This window comes from Taudactylus pleione, unplaced genomic scaffold, assembly GCF_031769625.1.
Source record: "Taudactylus pleione unplaced genomic scaffold, aTauple2 ptg000536l, whole genome shotgun sequence".
Taxonomy (NCBI): Eukaryota; Metazoa; Chordata; class Amphibia; order Anura; family Myobatrachidae; genus Taudactylus; species Taudactylus pleione.
The window spans coordinates 3,613,633-3,636,108 of record NW_028284938.1 but is presented as its reverse complement, the minus strand read 5'-3'; the positions used below and the strand labels follow the sequence as shown (position 1 = coordinate 3,636,108).

Below are 22,476 nucleotides of genomic sequence, written 5' to 3'. Positions count from 1 at the left end.
TCAGTCGACACTAATAGTTACCTTCACTATAGAAGTGGGCATGTCAAAAAATGGAAGGATAATATTCCCTACTCTCAGTTTCTTCGTATTAAGAGGAACTGTTCTGATATAGGGGTATGTTCGCAACAATTAGATATTTATTCTGAGAGGTTTCGGGAACGAGGCTACCCCGAAAACTTAATCTCTGAAGCCAGGAACAAAACTGAGACACTTCAAAGAAAAGACATGATGCAATACAAAGCTAAGGAAGAGAAAGGGGAGTTGATTCCCTTTGTTACACAATTTAATACTGATGATAAGAGAATTAAACAGGTAATGAATATACACTGGGGTATTCTAAAATTGGACCCAGTTTTAAAGGACATCTTGCCTGAAAAACCTACAATCATATTTAAGAAAGCTAAAAATCTGAAAGACATGCTAGCACCAAGTCTTTTAAAAGAAAAGGATCATCGAAGTAACATCTTGAATAGGTGTGTAGGATCTTTTAAATGTGGGAGATGCAACATGTGTAAATACCTCCACCCTAATAGAAAGATGTTCTCGAATTATAACAGCTCTGTTACTTTTTCAATCAAACATTTTATCAATTGTAATACATGTTCTGTGATTTATTTATTGGAATGTACATGTGGTTTAAAATACATTGGTAAGACGAAGAGGAATTTAAAACTTCGCATTCAAGAGCATGTTAGGAATATTAAAAACAAGGTTGAAAGTCACTCCATTTCAAGACATTTCAAGTCACATCATGACTCTAATCCAGAATTCCTCACATTTAAAGGTATTGAATTAGTTAGCCTGGGTCCTAGGGGAGGAGATTTAGCTGTTAAATTATCACAGAGAGAAATGTATTGGATATTTGAGCTTAATACCATGTTGCCTAATGGTTTAAATGATTATTACGAAATAGCTCCATTTCTCTAATGTGACTATATGAATTACTCTTGTATCAATTTTAATACCCCTGTTTTCATTTTAATATAATATTATATTGCATTCCATTTTTATTCTACCTTATTATATTCCATTTTAATATATTGCATTCCATTTTTATTTTACCTTATTGTATCCTGTTTTATCCTGTTTTTTCCTTGCCATTTAATTGGTTTTTTTATGGGTTCCTCATTTATATACATTTCATATATTATAAGATTTTAATATTTTTAATATATGATTTTTATGTATATTTATTCTGCACTGCTTAGAACGATTTTCTGATGTTATTATTTAGCGCTATGGTTAAGAAAGATGGCTGCCGGTTGTATCCAGATATTACACCTAAAATGGTGGATGATTTTATTTGGTCACCTATATGGGGCCACTACACCAATAAAATGGCTGCCATGAGCACCATGTAGTATAAAACAGCCGCTGCGTTATGCTTCATTAAAGTAGAGTTATCCCCTGCCCCATGCAAGATGGCTGGGGCTTAGTCACACATTAAGCCTCCACAAATATGGCGCCGGACCCGGAAGTGCGCGGGCGCACGTCCGATACTATACGGTCCTCAACCAAGATGGCGCCAGACCCGGAAGTGCGTTGTCATATTTCCGGTATACAGATCGCGGCTCACGATATTTAGTATGGACTTAGGAGCCTAAAATATGTGCTAATACAAGGCGGTTTGTGCACTATACCGCGTGTTCATTAAAATGAACAACACGGACAAAAAACTGTGGGTTATTAATCGGTGTAATGGATGACGCAAGTTGATGACGTCATCAAGATGGCCGCCGCGCAAGAGAACATGTGCAGACGGCGTTTTTAGTCATTTCAATGGCAAAATTGGGCACACCCCTACTAAGGGGTATATAAGGAGGTACTCCACCATCTGGGTATCACCCCTGAGGAAGTCCAACTAGGATGAAACGCGTTGGCACTGGTTCTCCTGCACCTCCATCAGAGTGGACTCTTTTTCTGCTTAAAACTTACCAAAGATAAGCACCTTTTATTCATTTTATTCCTGTTAGTAATCTGTCTGTTCGTTTTTACATGTGTTTGGAAAATAAAAAATTATTTACGGAGATCAATCTCCTTTTTATGTTTTGAAGCTGGATACCCCCGATGTATGAATTAGAGGGTGATTTCTGGTAACTTACAGAACAGGAGGGAGCTTATCTTTATATGCACTACTATTTGCTACATCTGGTACGCAGAAATATTTATTTACTATCCACTCTAAATGGCTGAAATTACTACACTATAATATATGTATGGGCTTGGTTGGAGCCTTTTCATTTAAGGTCCATATAAGAGGGTACCTATCTCCGGAATCTATTGGCAGTTGTTCCCTGACCATATGAGGGAGACCTGGACATCAAATAAGCTTTATTGAAAGTTTTTGTTTGGTACGCACATTACTTATTTTGAGAACTATTTGCTGTTATTTAAATACTACACTATTAGGCGCACGTCTTCTTATTTTTCAGCATATTTATATATATATTTATATATATATATATATATACACACACACACACATTTCAATAGAACTGAAATTAAATGAAAAGTAAAAACTAACCTTACCACAAAACTATATCTCTGTTACTGATGCAGTCAGTGTAAAAAACTCTTCTCTTCAAGTTCTTGTACATTGACAGTGCTGTTGTAGCTGCCTCTGGGCTGGGGAAGGTGTCTGCAGTCATCAGTGAAGACAGTGATCCTGCTATTGCTGCTTGGGCTTGCAGCCAAGTTGCACCGCAAGCCTACTCTTGCCTCCTCCTACTCTTCCTAGGAGGAGGCCATGGTGGCACGGAGGGAGGCAGGCACAGAAGGGCCAGCATGGATGCAGCATCACAAGTAATGATTCAGCTGTGGCATCATTCAATACTATGGCGCATGCGTAGCACACTCCAGGTGATGAGGGTAGCCGGGGAAGGGGTCACTAGGGCGATTACCCTGGCGGCTTCACTGTTTGTTACGTTTGTTACGTTTTTCTACCTAGTTGTGCAGCGCAATCTGTATGTAAATCAAATTTTGCTTCCGCATCCCTTCTGGGAACCTCTGGACCAGGACGGGTGTGCCCTTTGTACTCCCATCGCCGAGCCTGCCTATTTCACTGAGAAGTAGCAGCCGGGGAACAGCTCACCCTGTTCTCCAGTTTAAGTACAGTCAATCCTAGGTGGTATTTATAAGTCATTTGGCTGCACATATTGGTAATATTTTCAACCATTCAGGAGCTCTGAGCTTTTCATCCCCTGTGTATATATATATGTTGGTGATGGAGTAATTTGTTCTTTATGAAAGCTATAGGTAACTTACAGTTTAGTGTCCAGTTTGGTATCTTGTTTTATATTGTTTATTTGGCTATGGTTAAGGCCAGAGCCGTAACTAGACATTTTGGTGCCCTGGGCCAGAAACATCATTGCCCCTCCCCATACTTTAAAGTTTAAACAAGGACAGCGTGTTGGGGCGTGGTCACACAATAGTACGAATTCAAATTACACTACACAGCAGTACAATCTTATTCACAATACACCGCACAGTAGAGCCCCTTAAATTATTCACAGTACACCGCACAGTTGAGCCCCCCTTATTCACGTTATCTCATGCAGTAGAGCCCCTTATTCACGTTACGTCACACAGTAGTACTCTATTCGCGTTATGCCACACAGTAGAACCCCCCTTATTCATGTTATGCCACACAGTATTACTCCTTATTCCCGTTACGCCACACAGTAGAGCCACCCCTTATTCACGTTAAGCCACACAGTAGAGTCCCTTACTCACGTTCTGTCACACCGTAGTAATGCCTCTTATACACATAACGCCACATTGTAGTAGTACCCCTTATATACATAAAACCACACATTAGTAGTGCCCTTATACACAGTATGCCACACAGTAATTCCCCTTACACCTTATGCCACAAATTAGTAATGCCATTATACACATTATGCCACACAATGGTGTCCTATAAATAAAAGATAACAACACTGGGCTTTAGTACAACCAGGACAGATTTATAGGCTTATAGTGCAGCGAGGACAGTGTATGTTGTATTGGAAAATTTATAAATGAGAACACCACCACATGGACATACTGAAGGTGCTGCTGCCCGGGGGGTGGGGGTGGGTGGGGGGGGTCTGACAGAGGGAAGGGGGGGGACTGCTGAAAGTGCTGGTGTTCGGGAGGGAGGGGGGACGTGAGGTCATGCAGAGACAGGACCTGAGCTGCTGAAGCCGCTAGTGTCCAGTCTGTTCCACTCACAGCTCCACACTCCGACCTCCAACGCTATTGGCCACTGAACCACTGCTGCCATTGGCCTGAGGACCTGTCTGGAAGACTGAGCTCAGGACTGCATAGAACAAGCCGGGTGCACCGCTACTGAGATACGGCACAAAGAGATCATGCATTCTGTGCGGTGGCACTGGCCGCACCTCCCTAGTTACAGCCCTGGTTGAGGCAACAGTGACGCAAAAATTAGCTTTACTGCCTCACAGCACTGGGGTCATGTGTTTATTTGTAGGTACTCCCTGTGTTTGCTTGGGTTTCATCCAAGTATTCTGATTTCCTCCACAAACCAAAAACATGAAGGTACAGTTGGTTAATTGGCTTCTGACAAAAATGAATCCTGTTATGTACAGATGTGTCCACATACATCTAGACTCCTTCTGCATTAACAAGCTCTTATACCCACGGCATGGCACGACTCAGTAGCGCTGAACATATTTTCCCTTCAAATGTGTTTTACTCGCAAAGTGATGCAAATTGGACGCACAATCAGCTTGTGCTGATTAAAATACATATGCCATGCCTATATTCTGTGTGCAACTGCGGCTGTATCGGCATACAAAAGGCTACATTACAGTGTCACAGCCGCTCACACTATAAAGTAGCATTTTGCATGCATATATAACCGCAGCACACGTAGGATATATGTTTGTGGACACATCTGTATGTCTGTGTATTTTATAGGGGTCTATTTACTAAGCCTTGGATGGAGATAAAGGGGTCTATTTACTAAGCCTTGGATGGAGATAAAGTGAACGGAGATAAAGGGGTCTATTTACTAAGCCTTGGATGGAGATAAAGTGAACAGAAATAAAGTACAAGCTAATCAGCTCCTAAGTGCCATGTCACAGGCTGTGTCCGTATTCAATTAGCCGCGAAAAGTCGGAATCCGCGAAAAAGTATCGCCAATTACGACTTTTTGCCAAGTGATAACGCAGTGCAATGTAGTAGGCGAAAATGATTCGCCTATGAATAGGTGGTGAAAAAAGTGCACAATCGCTATTTTGGGGTGAAAGGTGGGGAAACCATTCAGCATCCTTGGGACAGCCCCCAAAGGATAACTGCGTAAAAAAAAAACTAAAAAAATAAATGAGGAACACCCCAAAAGAGCACTTTGAAAATGGGGGCGAAAAAGTGCAAAGTGGGGGTACAAACTTAAAAACTAGCAAAATACACTTTTGGGGGGTCTGCAAGTAGGGATGAGGTGGTTTTTTTACTTTTTTTTACTTTAGCGACTTTAGTTTGCATTCGCCAGGTTGCATTTTCGCATCTTTTGGAATTGAATAGGGCGAATCGCGGGGGCGTGCAAGATAAGTTTCCGCTGCTAAAATACGCGATGTAGGCGAAAAAGTCCAGCAGGCGAAAAAGTATCGCGGGTGCGAAACTAATTGAATACAGGCCTGTGCTTGAAAATTGACAGTTAAAAGCTGGTTGGCTGGTACTTTATCTCCGTTCACTTTATCTCTATCCAAGGCTTAGTAAATAGACCCAAAAGTCCCAGCCAATCAGCTTCTAACTGTATGTTATAGGCTGTGGGGGAGATGTACTAAGCTCTGGAGATTGATAAACTACCAGCCAGTCAGCTACTAACTATCATGTTACAGGCTGTGTTTGAAAAAGACAGTTAGGAGCTAATTGGTTGTAGTTTATCACTCTTCAATTTATCACTTCCAAGAGCTTAGTACCTCTGCCCCTGTGTTTGAAAAATGACTGTGAGCTGATTGGCTGGACTTTATCTCTGTTCACTATATCTCCATCCAAGGCTTAGTAAATAGACCCCATAGATTGTAAGCTTTTTTGGGGCAGGAACTGATGTGAATGCATTAAATATTCTCTGTAAAATGTCGCATAATACGTGTGTGCTAAATAAGTAACTGCTAATAAACAAAAATGGTACATTGTATTTTATTAACTACATCTGTTGCCGACTTGGTTCTAATTGATATTGCAATCTCTATAGAATTTTTATCTGATATTAATAAATACTACCTTTTAATATAGTGAGTCTAATATGTATATTTTATAGTTTGTTATATGAATTTATATATTATTTTTAAATTAGTGTTCACTCTAGCACCCTGCTCCTGTCACAAACCATGCAGTTCCTCTATCCTGTCTGGGATGTCGCTCTTTGCTTTGGTGGTTCTAGCACAATCTGGTCTGTATCTTAGCAGTTTGTTGCGTTAGCTGAATTTGCTAGAAGCACCAGAGCAAAGAGCGACACCCCAGGCAGGAAAGAGGAACTGCACAGGTTGTTAAAGGTGCAGAATGAACACTATGGGCGGGATGTACTAAGCAGCGCATCCGCGATGCAATATATCCTGCCGCTCTTCGGGTACATACCGCAGTTGATTTCTGCGGTATGTAGTTGGAGCGTCGCCGGAAAGAAGCCAGTAGGCTTCTATTGGGTAACGCCACCTGAAGGTGGCGTTACTCACCAGGACGGTGCTTTGTACATATGGGGTATGTGGTAAAACCCCCGAAAACTGCATTTTTGGAGGTTTTACCACATTTCCCCCTTTAGTACATCCCGCCCTATAAGTGTTGTGACATTTATTAGCACTGTTTATTTATTTTTGCATATATTTAGATTGGGAGACCTTTTTATCAAAGTGGCTCACTTCAGTCTCACACTTAAGGCCTGATTCAGAGGTGGACGGATGTAGAACATTGGGCACTTGTGGGTAATGCAGGTCGGATTTGCATAGAGGGCCTGATTCAGATCCGAACGCTCTGACCAGAGCGCTCGCTCTGAATCAGGGCCCTCCTCCATGAAAATGGAGCGTCCTCCTGGACGCTCACATAGCTGTGGGTGACCATCCACAGCTTATGCGAGCGTCCATGATGATGGTCGCGATGGTCAAGATCATTGAGACCATCGGGCTTGCGACGGAGACCCTGCGGTAGGGTCTCGTTGCCGCAAGCCCTGGAGTGATTTTGGCTCTATCAGAGCCAAAATCACTCCCACTGACATCACTAGTGATGTCAGTGGGGCCGACTTCAGACGGTAGGCGTTCCCATGGGAACGCCTCCGTCTGGCAGTCACGCCCCCAGCACGCCCACCAAAGGGGGCGTGCTGTCAATCAACATCGACAGCACGCCCCCTTTGGTGCGAGACCCGGAGCGACGGAGAGCCCGTCGCTATCTGGGTCTCACGCATGCGCACGACGTCGTGCGCATGCGCAGTGGGGCAACATCGACCCGCTTGCGAGCGTTCTGCGCTCTCGCGAGCGGGTCTGAATGACCCCCAGAGTTCCATGCAATTCTGATAGGCTTCCTGGGCAGTGACGGAGGGGGTGGCTGGCATTGGCGGGCGTGTTGGTGTCAGAGACTGTGACAAAAGAGGCAGTTCTACTGGCACCAGCAGCCAATTTCCGTCTGAAATTTTGAGCAACCATAGAGTTGCTCAAAAGTCCAACGGTGTGATTGATGTTGGACCGATGGTTTGAGTTTTTGTGCACCACATCAGATTAGAACCTCTATTTAGACATAATATCGGCTGCAGCATTTTGACACAGCCACTACTGCATATCTGTCCACCTCTGAATCAGGCCCTTAATTACTAGGGTCAAGGGGGTTTTAGCTTTGCTTTAGAGTAGAAACATTTTACTTAAAATGTTAAAGTTATAATATTGGTAATAAACAGTGTCCAGTAATAAAGAATAAAACATAAAGAAGAAATCATTGTAATGTTCCTCTAAAAAGACTGAATGCTTACAGATAACGTATATTGTAATAATAGCTCACACTTAAGGTGCCTATACATCGCCGCGATGCAGGGCTACGATCGGAAATTTCCGTTCGACCACCATCGATGTTCTGCGATCTGTCGCTGGATCGCAGACATTTCACATGTGAAATGTCCGCGATTTGACAATTGTAATAATTTTTTGATCGCGATCATCAAATCGCCGAAATCCAGCATGATGGATTTCTGCGATTCTGCGATGCCGGGTTGCAGCATCACGGGATCGCGGCAAATCATCGCAGATGGATGGGGCCCATTATTTGCACATCTAGTGATATGGTAGGAAAATAAAAAATAAATATATTTGGGGAGGGTGTGAAAATGGCCACTTTAAAAAAATAAACATTCCAAGTTATAAGATCCTTATGCAGGCAATACATGAGCTCCAAGGTTCAGCAATTTCGATCCGCCAATTGGTGACCAAAAATTCTGATTGGCAGACATCTATGATCGTCGATCCATCGGAGGATCGGAGAAAAACAGTATGTTAAAAAATCCTCGACTCGCCGATCTCCATCAATTTTTGGTGGGGATCGGCGAATCGAGGATTTCCAACATGTTTGATTTCCCTGACGTCGCCAAAAACAGGAATTGGGGCAGTCCATCGTAGACTGCCCCAATTCAGTATTAGTTAGGACAAAAACAGAGCCTTAGTTGGGAAAAAAAGAAGGGAGCTGAATACTCGTTCAAGGCACTGTATAACATTGTAAGCGATTTTTTTTTACATTTTGTAAAGAATATGCTATACAACTTACACTTTTATCATGCAGGGTTTTAGGTCATTGCATTAATTACCTTTTATTTGTTTTCTTCACAGATGAGCTGCAAACTATTTCAGTTTATCCACTGTTATCTGATGGGATGCAATTATTTTTGGATGTTGTGTGAAGGAATTTATTTACATACGCTTATAGTGGTTGCTGTATTTGCAGAAAAACAGCATTTGATATGGTACTACTTACTAGGATGGGGTATGTAATTATGTTTTTACTTTTATAAAGGGAGACCGATCTGTAGCTTGGTCTAACAATCAGAATATCACCACATTTGGTAGGGAGTCTAATTAGGACATGGGAAGCAGGAATCTCGGAAAATAATTTTTAGTGCAAAAAGTTGCTGATAGGGGGAATATGGTGTTGTACAATGTGGCAGATCATATAGTTCAGGGGTGGGGAACCTTTTTTCTGCCGAGGGATATTTTGATATATATAACATTATTCGCGGGCCTGGTGCAGGCTACACCCCCTCCGTGTAAAGTCACACAGGGGCGAGGCCACAATTGCCAGTGATTACAGCATTGCCGGGCCAGCGACGTGACCGTCTGAAGCATCCTAAGAGTGCTCCAGGTGGCACTGCTGCATAGATTCTGGCTGCATGGTGCCATTCTAGGCACCCTGCTAGCCAGATGAGGCTACCAGAAAAAAGTTCCGAGGGCCTTATACGGCCCTCGGGCCTGAGGTTCCTCATACCTGCTATAGTTGATAAACAGATGTATCATCCTCACTTGTCTTGGTTGCAGTCGCGCCAAACAGCCTCTCTCGGCAACTGGTCCTGTGAGACTCTCCTAGCGCCAGGTTTGTGTTTTGCTTTTTGTTTTGCTGAAAATGCATCTAAGTTGCAATACGATGCGAATAGGATGCACCAGGAGACTGTGCTAATTTGACACTTTTATATCTGTGTGCGACTGAGTCAATCAAAATATGAAGTGCTACGATTCAGCGGCCTCCGCTTTTTTCTACACCAAGTTCCATTTACAGCCTCAGTTACACACAGATATATATATAAGTGTCACATATCAAATTAATCAGCAGTCTCCTGGTGCGTCCTAGTCGCCTTTTCTCCAAAAATAGACGCCGGACGCTAGCATAGTTGCATAGTGACTTGCTTGCGCCAGGCTGTGTGGCGTATTGAGGCTATATGAGCAAGGACACATCTGTAGGTGGCAGCGGTGTGTGATGGAGCTTAGTCTTCTGACTTGTTCACTTCCACAAGGTGATGGATTTACTAAAGCTTCTAAAGTTTTAATCTATAAAGTACGCTTCTCAGCACCAGAGATACTCTTATGTTCCCAGTACCAACCTGGTTTGAGAGCCCTAAATTGAGCAATATATATTACTTTAAAATTTATATATACAGTATGCATATATATATGTATTATCCTTAATTTGTTTGATGCCACAATCATTCTGCAGCGCCTTACAAAAGTACAAATAGTATGAACAGAAAACACAGGGACGTACAGTAAGTGGCATACATTACAGAACATAGACATTGTTTATAAACATAATATATATTTGTATTTTATATAAATCTGTCTGCCTACAGGGTTTCCACTGATTCCAGCCTTGATAAATGCTGTTGCCAGGACCTTGTATTACAATGACAAGTAAGTTTTTAGCATTATATTTTCAAATTTTTTCATTATTTTATATATGTTATTGCAAATCGCTAATATGTCACTTTTTTTAATTTAGCTGCTGGATTAGTTCTGATACCCATTTGCTGTATATCATTCATGGACCCATTTGTGCTGCTTTATTGGTATGTATGCTTTCTTTGCTTGGTGTTTTTCAATACTCAAGCAGTTTAGATTATAATAAAAACTATTAAAATGAATTGTGGTAGCTTACCTCAGTTAGGGCATTGGCTAATTCTGGTCCAGTTATCTGTATACATACTCATAATAGAATATGCACAACCCTTGATTGTATTGTGAGATAGTTTTGTATTTCATCTTTTCTTGGTGGTGGGGCGAGATTTTAAGCAGTACGGATCGCTAGTTGGCAACTGCAAGAGCAATTTAGGGTCTCGGACCATAAGACACAGACCACATTTATGAAAATTGACTAGGGGCCTGATTCAGCTGCAGACTAGGGGCCTGATTCAGCTGCAGACTAGGGGCCTGATTCAGCTGCAGACTAGGGGCCTGATTCAGCTGCAGACTAGGGGCCTGATTCAGCTGCAGACTAGGGGCCTGATTCAGCTGCAAACTAGGGGCCTGATTCAGCTGCAAACTAGGGGCCTGATTCAGCTGCAGACTAGGGGCCTGATTCAGCTGCAGACTAGGGGCCTGATTCAGCTGCAGACTAGGGGCCTGATTCAGCTGCAGACTAGGGGCCTGATTCAGCTGCAGACTAGGGGCCTGATTCAGCTGCAGACTAGGGGCCTGATTCAGCTGCAGACTCAGCTCAGTTTTTTATGCAGATTCCCGATGTTTGGGAATCTGTGCATGCGGCGGATCCATACTGAGCATGTGCAGCACGGGTCTGTAATGTTGCTCGCACTTCGTGGGCAGACTGTCATTGATATGTGCGGTTTCTTATAGAATCGGTTTATGATTTAGGTTTAATGATCCTCTAAGATGACACTAAATGCAATAAACAAGTGTTTCCAATGTGATGTTAATATCACAAGAATATCAGTTAAAATAACACGTGATTAAAGTAAACACACAACACAAAATAATAGGAATAACAAGTAGAGAAGGTTTAATATACTTAGCTAAGGTCAGTTCATAGATGTACATCAATAGTGATTACCGGGTAGCTCTGTTGTCTAATTCAGTTAGACACCCAGGTGAGAATGGACACCATCAGCATGGTTCCAAGAGAGGCTATGGTGCATTGCAGCTACTTTTTATACCTTTAGGGGGCGATGACTCCCCAGTTATTAATAGAAAGAATACACACATTAGCTCTCTACTCTATTGAGCAGCAAGAGGCAATAGCTGCTCCCCAGTTATGGCTATAATAAAATAATAATGCATTGGCTCTTTTATTTAGCTGCACAAGCACCAAGGCCATAAAACAAGTGGTTTATGCCCAAACTATTTTAACACAAATTAGCATATTCAGCAACATTCTGCTCATTAACAACTTACTGCGCATGTCGATGCATGATTAGCAAATATTCAACAATAACTTAGTTGATACAGTGTTGTACCGACTGTACAGTATCTACTTTAAAAGACTTTAGCTATTTATGAGCAAGACAAAGGGGGGTATTCAATTAAATGCGATAATAGTAAAAATCCTGCACCTGGTTTTTCCTGCAGGTGCAGAGTTATTGCTATTAAATTAGGTGCTGAGTTTTACATTTTTTGAGCAGCAGGAGGTTTTTTTTTTTTTTCACACCTCCAGAGCACGACCAATTTTGCTTAAAATCCATATTTTTAGGGAAAATGGTCGTGAATTTCTCTGGGACCTCTGAGGCACAACCCCTCCCCCCACCCCTATTGACTAATTAAGCAAATTGGAAGTTTCCAATTAGCTTAGTCAGTAATTACTCACCTTCCTAAACGCTGTCTTCTTTCTCCACGCTGCCATGACCCAGTAGCGTGTGTGATATGTGTGTGTGTGTGTGAGCCCACCCTGGAGGCAGCAGCAGGGAGAACTACATCTCCCAGCAGCCCCCTCCTCAGTGCGCAGATGACCAGTAAGTAGTTTTGTTTTTTTTCACGCACCACGGAGTTTTCTGAATTTTATGCGTTTTTTTTTTTTAAATTGAATACCGCAGGTATCGGGAGTGCAAATACCCGCAGTAATCTACAATTGGGTGCGAAGTCCACGTGATTTTTTTGTGGTGAATACCTTGTTCCCAATTGAATATGCCCCAAAGGCACATATTTATACAGATGATCAGTATTTGGTAAAAGTCACGTACACACTGTCATTAACCCCTACTGGTGCAATAAGTGTTATGAGTTAAAATCCTGATGGTCCATGATAAACAAAATCGGTTGAGCCAGAGCCCTATATCTTACCTTATTTGGGAGACAACACAGCTGATTCACCCACAAGGAAACCTAGACCACCGCTTGTCCCATGGGCACTGAGGGGCCGGATTATCCTTTTCTGAAGGTCCCTGCCTGCCACTGTTATACCAAATTGTCAATGTGGTATAAACAAGCTTGGGTGAGCACATAGGATTATGTTGCCCATTTTAAGTGTGTGCAGCAAACAGATTGAATTGCTTACCTCAGTTCCCTCACCCCTTAGTTATAATGAAAATATTATTAATCTTATTTTATTTCATTGTATGTGACAATGGGCTTGATTCATATTTGAACGCAAATGGCAGATTGAGTGTCATTGTGTATGCGTATAAACCACACTGCGCTTGCACAGTGATTGTATTGCGATTACATTTGCACAGAGGATTCATTAGCAAAGTGAGTGACAGGTAGTCAGCATTTGGGGGTGGTAATGGGGCTAGAGAAACACAGGCGTGTTAGGACCACTTAAACACTGTTTACTGGGCGTGCGTAATTTAGCCACTGTGTTCTTGCTCGCAGCAGGAGATCTCCCTGCGTGTCTGGAGACCCACTGCGTCTGCGACAGGTTACACTTACTCAGCAGGCAGATGGCCGCCTGATCTACATTCGATGTTTCCGGTTATGTGCGTGAGCGGCGGATGTGAGATGCTTTCACTGAGTGTCTCTATTCACTGGACGGAAGGGGGTCATTAGCATATTTTCGCAACTGCATTTGCATATAAACATGAATCGGGCCCAATGTTTTATAATACTCACCTGTTTACTCAAGAATTCACTAATATCTCTTTTCTGTTCATCTTAATTTCTATTTTGTGTTTTGAATGCAAATGTAAAGCACTATGAGTCATATTGAGAGAAAAGTGCTATATAAATGTTATTATTATCATTAGCAATAAATATAATACTTTAATCATGATTGAGGTGCATTTCTATGTATTTTTGTTATGGTTTTTAATTATGTATTTTATTATTTGAAGGTGAACCTATTTTTTCTGCTGAATATTGTACGTGTTCTAATAACAAAACTGAAAGTTACACATCAGGCTGAATCAAATCTCTACATGAAAGCTGTGAGAGCAACTCTCATCCTCGTGCCTCTACTTGGAATTCAATATGTACTTCTTCCTTGGAAACCAGAGGGACGGATAGCAGAAGAAGTATTTAACTATGTCATGCATATTGTCATGCATTATCAGGTATGACATAATAAAATATATGTGTACATGTTTTATGCCAAAAATAGCAGCTCACACTTCAGTTAAACCCAAGCTTCCATTTATTCTGTAAAAGGCATTTGAAAATGATGACAGGACAGACACCCCTCCTCTGCTATAACTGCCACTTGGTTCAGTTTCTGATTCGCATTAAACACCATGGGGAAGATGGATCAATTTTCTGAATATAGAACTGTCGGATAGAGAGCTTTCCTATTGATGCAGAGACTTCTGGGTTTGACCTGGGGTCCAAATGATCACGTAAGGCCATCGGTATGCGCATGCCACAAGGAACTGAGAATTTTGCAATAAGAAGCCTGTAGGTTTCACAGCAGATATAATAGAATCTTATTATATCTGCTGTGCGTACTCTCAGTGTTTGTTCAGAGTTTTATTATTGAAAGACAAGGTGCAATACTCCATTCACCCAGTGCACAAAGTACCTAGTGCACACGGGAGCATTGGTCTACATGTCCTTTACAGAAGCAGAAAACCCACAATTCAGGAGAGGAGGATGGATCAGCCATTGTTATGGATGAAGAGGGCTTTGTATATTGTAAATGTTCAGTAGCGCCATTTTTATAGAGAACATCACATACTGCAAGGTGAAGGCCATGCACTAGACCACAGGTTCTCAAACTCGGTCCTCAGGACCCCAAACAGTGCATGTTTTCCAGGTCTCCTCATATAAACACAAGTGAAATAATTAGCGCCACCTGTGGATCTCTTAAAATGTATCCGTAAGTAATGAATACACCTGTGCACCTGCTGGGTGACCTGGAGGACAGAGTATGAGAACCACTACACTTTTCCAACTCGTGCCATTACAGTTAGGCCATCTGTGACGCGTGCGACAATATAATTGTCACATTAAACTTATTTGAAAGTGCTTTCAAAATAAGAGTTTTCTAAAGTTATCGATCTGTGAGCAGACCCAAAATTTTAGAACTTGTTTTGACCAAGATTATATTCAACTTTTATTTTCTCCTTCATCCACTAGGGGACACTGGAGCCTCAGTACAATGGGGTATAGAAGTGGGTTAGCCGGGAGCTGGCACTTTTAATAAAAAAAACTTGAATGGTGGCTAGCTCCTCCCCCTCTATACCCCCCCCAGGTCAGTCTAAAGTTTGTGCCCTGGGAGCTGGACTTTTGCTCCATTAAGGCACACTAAGAGCACTTTTAAAGAAATTATTTTGAGGATACAGACAGGCAGCCACTGCCCCTGCCTGTCTGCACCGCTGGAGCTGCCGGGGAGACCTCACCGCCACTGCCTGTGGTCCACGCTGAGGTCTCCAGCTACAGAGACCTCAGTCTCTGGGGGGCCCTAGACGCGCTGCATGCGGCGCTCGTCACGGGCTTCCCCCAGCAAAAACCCCGCCGCCTGCAGCCATGGCAGGTTCAAGGTCAGTGCGTCTTGGCTTCCCGACTAGCGGGAGAGACAGGACTTCATTCAGGCGGGCAAACAAGCAGCAGCGCTAGCGCGGTGAAGGCGCCATAGCGGACGGGGCGGAGCTTAAGTCCGTCTTCTGCTCCTGCCTCCCAGCATCCCCAGCGCTTCTGCAGTAGACGCTGGGGGCCATTTTAGAAGAAGGGCTGCTCCTGGAGACTGCACAAAAAAATCAGATTAAGGCCAGTAAAGAGGTTTCTTTTAAAGGCTGTTTATAGTTCTATTATATAGCTGATAAGGGGGCATAGCAATCTCCCTCTCTGCCCCCCCTTGGTTAATGTGTAGTCTCTATATCTGTCTTCTCACCTACTGTGTGTGTGTGTGTGTGTGTGTGTGTGTGTGTGTGTGTGGTGTGTGTGTGACAGAGTGCTGCAGCATGGCTTCTAAGGGATCTAAAGCTGCACAAAAGTCCTTCTCATGCAAAAAATGTGCAGAGAAGTTCATACAAGATCAATCTAGCTCCTCTTTGCTGTGTGACAAGTGTGTGTCTCAGCCGCAGGCTGTTGACACTCCATCCCAGCCGTTATGGTCTGATCAAATAACTTCGGTTATGACTAGACTCTCTGATGAGCTTGAAGCAGCTCGCAGAGACAGGGAGGTGATCACACAGAGATCACCTGAACCAGATTGGGCACGTTCTTTAGCCAAATCTGTGGAGGGACTTACTAAAGTTATGTCCCAGGCCCCTCCTGCTGCCTCGTTATATAATGTCACTTTCCCAGCTTCAGAGGAGTTGGATGATATCCTAACCTCAGCGTGGAAACACCCTGATAAGAGGTTTCAAATCTCTAAGAAACTTTTATCCTATTATCCATTTCCGCCAGATAGTAGAAAATTATGCGAAACCCCCCCAGCTGTAGATCCCTCAGTATCCCGCCTTTCTAAAAAGACGGTGCTTCCCGTTTCGGGAGCTGTTTCCTTAAAGGAGTCCTCCGACAGAAAGTTGGAAAACACGCTAAAATCCATTTATACAGTGGCAGGAGTGTCACAGCGTCCCGCACTGGTTAGCTGTTGGGTTAATAAAGCTGTCAAAGCCTGGGCTACACAGCTTGCAGAAGGTCTCAGGTCAGGATCACAGACTGAAGATCTCATTCAGCTGGCTGAACAGTTTGCAGAATCGGCCGCTTTCCTTGGGGAAGCTTCTAAGGACATATGTGGTCTTTCCGCTAGATCTTCGGCTTTAGCTATATCAGCCAGAAGAGCCCTTTGGCTGCGCCAATGGCACGCAGATGCAGAGTCCAAGAGAGCTGTAGAAGCTCTTCCTTTTACCGGAGAAGTTCTTTTCGGGACGGAGTTGGATAAGTGGATCTCACAGGCTACCGGTGAGAAATCCACTTACCTACCATCTGCGGCTCCCCTTCCTAGACGACCTTCTGCAGGACCTTCTTTTCGGTCCTTTCGTCCCTCCGGCAGGTTTAGAGGACGCTCCAGGGGAGCTCCGGCTTTCTCCCGAGGGTCTAGAGGCCGTGGTAGAACATCAGCTTCATCCGGGTCCCAGCAGGACAAGACAACAGCAAAGCCCTCCGCATGACTCTCTTCTTTCTCAGTTGGGAGATCAGAGGGTGGGAGCTCATCTTTTACACTTCAGGGAAGTGTGGATCAAGTCTTGCCAGGACGCCTGGGTCAGGGACATCATTACACACGGTCTGGAGTTGGACTTCAGAATAGATCCGCATTCTCGTTTTTTCACAACCGGTTTACCACTGGCATCAGAAAAAAGAGAGGTTATTCTAGAAGCAATACACAAGCTGCTATTGTCCCAGGTGGTAGTGGAAGTTCCGACCCATCAGAGAGGTCAGGGTTTTTATTCCAGCTTGTTTGTGGTGCCCAAGCCAGACGGCTCTATGAGACCTATTCTCAATCTCAGGGATCTAAACCCTTATCTTCGAGCCTTCAGGTTCAAGATGGAGTCTCTCCACTCTGTTATAGCAGGACTCGAGAAAGACGAGTTTCTTGTGTCCCTAGACATAAAAGATGCCTACCTCCACATCCCTATCTGGCCTCCTCATGAAGCATTTCTTCGATTTGCGGTCCTAGACTCGCAATGGCAAATTAACGCCCTACGTTTTGGTCTTTCGTCGGCACCAAGAGTGTTCACAAAGGTCATGGCCATCATGATGGCTCTGCTGCGATATCCGGGGGTAGTCATTGTCCCATATTTAGATGACCTACTGATCAAGGCTCAGTCAGTAGCTCGATTGTTAATAGACATTCAGTTAACCCAGAATCTTCTCTTGCAACACGGGTGGATCTTAAATTTCAAAAAATCCTCCTTGACTCCGACACAACGTCTGCTGTTCCTGGGCATGATATTGGACACAGCTGAACAGAAAGTATTTCTGCCCCAGGACAAGGTCTCCTCCATTCAAAGCATGGTGCGTCTGATTTTGCGGCATCGCAGAGTATCAGTACATCTCTGTATCCGCCTGCTGGGAAAGATGGTGGCGACCTTCGAGGCAATTCAATATGCAAGATTTCATGCCCGCCCCTTTCAGTTGGACCTTCTTCCCCAGTGGTCAGGATCCCACCTATTTCTCCACTAGCGAGTCCTCTTGTCACCCCAGACGAGAACATCTCTAATTTGGTGGTTGAATCCCTCACACTTGCTGACAGGACGACGGTTCGCAGTATGGGATTGGATTCTCCTCACCACAGACGCAAGTCTAAGAGGGTGGGGAGCAGTGACCCGGGGAAGACATTTTCAGGGGCACTGGACTCAAAGGGAGGCAGGTCTACCCAAAAATATTCTTGAGTTAAGAGCAATATTTTATGCTCTCCAACTGGCGCAGCCTCTGTTGCAGGGTCAGGCAGTCCGAGTACAGTCGGACAATGCCACAGCAGTCGCCTATATCAACAGACAGGGCGGCACCAAGAGCAGAGCCGCCATGAAGGAAGTAGGCAGAATCCTGCGTTGGGCAGAGGAATTCGCAGTGGCAATCTCTGCCATCTTCATTCCAGGAGTGGAAAACTGGGAGGCCGATTATCTCAGCTGGCAAGATATTCATCCGGGGGAATGGTCGCTCAATCCTCAGGTTTCACCAACTATTTCACCAACTAACTCTCAGGTGGGGTCGTCCACAGGCCGACATTTTGCATTGTCCAAAATGTCTTGGAATGCTGAAGCATTAGGATTGCTGTTCACTGGAGATAAGGGGTCTAGCCCAAACCCTGAAAAACAGCCCCATACCATTATCTCTCCTCCACCAAACTTCACAGTTGTAACAATGCAGTCAGGCAGGTAACATTCCCCCAGCATTCGCCAAACCCAGACTCTCCCTTATGACTGCCAGAGAAGTGTGATTAGTCACTCGACAGAACACGTTTCCACTGCTCCTCAGTCCAGTGTTGGTGTGCTATACACCACTCCATCCGACACTTGGCATTGGAGTTGGTGATGTGAGGTTTGCATGCGCATGCTCGGCCATCGAAACCCATTCTATTAAGCCCCCGCCACAGTTTTCGTGCTTACATTAATGCCAGTGGAAGTTTGGAACTCTTCAGCTATGGAATCAGCAGAGCGTTGTCGACTTTTACGCACCATGTGTCACGCTTGTTTTTGTTTGTGGAACCGGGGTCAGGTAGATGTCTGTCTGAGAAGTGGGAGGTGTGTATGCAAAGCTAGAAGGCCTGAGGAGACCTCTTGACATGTAATAGATGCTTCCCTGACCGGGAATCGAGCCCAGGTCTCAGCGGAGAGATTCCGGATCGTACTCACTAGACCACTAGGAACGTCGGTGTTGTTGATGGTATGATGTATGTAGCAGAGAAGAATGTAGCAGTAGATTACCAGGCTGAACTGTGTTGTTACTTGATAATAATAATAAAAGCACTCTTCTTACATGGTTCTGTAGTTCAGAACACCTGAGTGACAGAAGGATTTACCAGGCTTGGACTGGGTTCTCTCTGTAGTCTGGGAGCACTCTAATGATGACAGGACCGGATACAGACCAAACACCAGAATGGATGGTATCTGTGGAATAATCTGGAATGGAACCAGGAAAGCAGGAATGGCTGATATACCTGAGCAGACAGGTGGATGCTTTGCAGAGGTGTAGCTCAGATTCAGCACACTGGAACAAGCTGGAATTACCTGTGCAACTTGAGATGCTGATTATACAGGAGTAGAATGGCATAGACAGTTAGTGCAGCAAAAATCAACAGAACTGGACCAGCAGGATAACAATAGACTGTAAACGGAGCACAGTTGAGCTTCACTCAGTAGAGACTAAGCTAGACATTGTACTGGCAGTGAGAATATATATCCCAGGTTAGCCAGGATTGGATGAGCAGCGTCAGATGGTCCTGGCTGACTCAGGCTGGATAGAGATTGGCCGGATCAATCAGGTGATTGGGACAGCAGTACTCCGGGGCTGGCTGGATGTGAGCTGCATCCTACCAGGCCGGAAACAACGAAGCCTGCGTCTCACTGGGATGACAGTGGATGCACAAACTGAGTTCAGGGAGCGAGCCGGCTGGCCACAGGAGCAGTAAGTGACCCAGCGGCAGGGGTAGCAAGCACGGGTTGTGACACCCTGCACCTTAGTAGTAGTTGACCCCACTCTGTGATTTTATGCGATCTTCCGCTTCGAGGCTGAGTTGCTGTTGTTCCTAAATGCTTCCACTTTCTAATAATGTCACTTACAGCTGACCGTTGAATATCCAGCAGGGATGAAATTTCACAAACCGTATTATTGCAAAGGTGTCATCCTATCACAGTACCACGCTTGAAGTCACTGAGCTCTTCAGAATGACCCATTTTGTATCACAAATGTTTGCAAATGGCGACTGCATGGCTAGGTGCTTGATTTTATACACTTGTGGCAACTGGTCTGATTGAAACATCTCAATTCAATAATTAAGTGGTGCGTCCAAATACTTTTGTCCATATAGTGCATGTCCACTTTATATGTCTCATAGTTATCCCTTATTCACGTTGCGCCACACAGTAGAGACCCTTATTCACCTTATGCCACACAGTAGTACCCCTTATACACATTATGCCACACAGTAGTACCTCTTGTACACATTATGCCACACAGTAGTACCCCTTATACACATTTTGCCACCCAGTAAAGCCCCTTATTCACATTATGCCACACAGTAGTAGCCCTTATATGCATTATGCCACACAGTAGGTGCCCCACTTACCTATCTGTTACTAAAGAGTGGACTGGGCCTATCGCCCAGCCACTCACCAGGGGCTCGGTATTTCCTCCCTACCTTAGGGTGCTTAAGTGACCTGTGCCTAATGCCCAGAGTTACTTTTTGCTTGCAATCTGCCTGCCTAACATGCCCTACAGGCATGTGGCCTGATTGCACTCACGGGCCTATTGCCCGACACCTGGTGGTCTTGGGAGGGGGAGTGTTAAATTACCGGTGGCCAAGGCCTACCGTTATGTTGGGAGAGGCTGCTGTGGGAAGCTTTATTTAGCTTTTTGCTTCCCACCACCAGCAGCACTCTCCAGTCCTCATCTTCTTTCTTCTGCCATCTTCTGGCCTCTTCTGCGGCCCGATACTCTTCTTGCAACGTCCTCTTCTACTGACCGTCGCCTCATTACTAACTGGTCCACTCAGCTGCGTCTGACATCATATGCTGCGAGTGGGCAGAGCTATGATGTGGTGAGCCATGATTGGCTTGCTCCGGATGCTTCTAATTGGCTGTCGATCCGTGAGCCGTAATTGGCTCGCACTGAGCACCAAATTGAAATGGCCCCTGCTGCCTATTAGAATTTACCAAATTTAAACTGGCGATTAACCCGTTTGTCCGGGGCTTATTAAAATAGCGATTGAGGCAGCGGCCGCTTACCGCATCGCACCGGCCCTGTACAGATGGTACAGTAACAGTACCGTAACCAGAGCCAGTTTAATTATTAATTTTTTATATCTATTTGCTGCTATTAAGCACCAGACAACCGTGCACAAAGTCCACATATAAAATTCCACAATGGTACTGAGGCTAGTGCCGCACTTTGAAATGTACTGTAGTTAGCAAAAAAAAGTTTAAAATAAAACAGTGGTTGCTCAGATCAACTTAATAGTCTTTCACAGGTGCATGAGAGGGAGGGGTTTTCATCTATACTAGAAAAGAAAAAAATGTCCCCCAGCACACTGCAATAGACCAGCAATAAGATTTGAATACTACATGATAATAGAAAGCCATAGATCTTTGTTGCATATATTTGCAAAGATATGTTTAAGCACCCGGCCGGAGCAAGGCGTCTCTGTACCAGTGTCCCTAACGCTACATGATAATAGCACAGGCTTGCCTACCTTCCCGATTTGGTCGGGAGACTCCCGAATATCGGGTGCTGCTCCCGACCCCCCGGAAAGGCAGGCAAGCCTCCCGGCTGCCGCCTACCCCCCCAGACTACTAGTAAAAACCCCCGCTGCCGGGGGGCCCGATGTCATCGAGGCTCCGCCCCTTGCTTTACAATGCCTTTTTTCCGGCATTGTGAAGAGGGGGCGGGGCCACGGTGACGCGATCGGGCGGTCACGCCCCCAGCCCCGCCCCCAAAACGGCATCACAGTCCGGCCACGCCCCCCACAGAATGCAGGCATTCGGCTCCCTCCCGGTAGGAGGGAGCTGAATGTCGGCAAGTATGCAATAGCACCCACTGTGGGTCATATAACTGCATACTATTATGCCACATGATAATAATATATACATTAATATATCCAAGTTGAGAACCAACTCACCTGGAGGTACTCCAGAATCCCCTAAATAGTACTACAGGAAGCAGCACACCCTCCTAATGCTAGTCCCATCCAGCCGCAGCTCCTGCCCTCTTGCCTGAGAGGGGCTTCCGCTGCTTCTAGTCCTGGCGCCTGCACAATGAATGTCAGGCACCGGGACTTGTGCATGAGCGGCAGTAGCCCCCCTTCATGTGCATAACACTAGACCAGCTTCTCTGGGCTGCATTGGCAGCAGCCCTGAGAAGTCCTGTAGGGCTGCCCGAAAGGCAGAGTAGTGGCCTCCACTGGAAGCCGCTCTCTGCTTATGGCAGCCCGGACTGGCAGTCCAAGGGGGAGGAGACCATGGGCCTGATTCAGAGTTGG

At 44.6% G+C, this 22,476-nt stretch overlaps 2 protein-coding genes across 2 annotated transcripts in view; both read left to right on the top strand.

Moving 5' to 3' along the window:
- Nucleotides 1-22,476, top strand: part of CALCRL (calcitonin receptor like receptor) — a 196,064-nt gene that overhangs the window by 158,050 nt on the left and 15,538 nt on the right. The window contains exons 8-11 of the mRNA XM_088451049.1: nt 8,802-8,955; nt 10,310-10,370; nt 10,459-10,525; nt 13,736-13,954. Of these exons, the coding sequence (XP_088307175.1) occupies nt 8,802-8,955; nt 10,310-10,370; nt 10,459-10,525; nt 13,736-13,954 (501 nt within the window). The remainder of the gene's footprint in view (nt 1-8,801; nt 8,956-10,309; nt 10,371-10,458; nt 10,526-13,735; nt 13,955-22,476) is intronic.
- Nucleotides 15,797-16,951, top strand: LOC148501023 (lamina-associated polypeptide 2, isoforms alpha/zeta-like). The gene has a single exon (XM_088451041.1). The coding sequence runs from the start codon at nt 15,797-15,799 to the stop codon at nt 16,949-16,951; it is 1,155 nt and encodes a 384-aa protein (XP_088307167.1).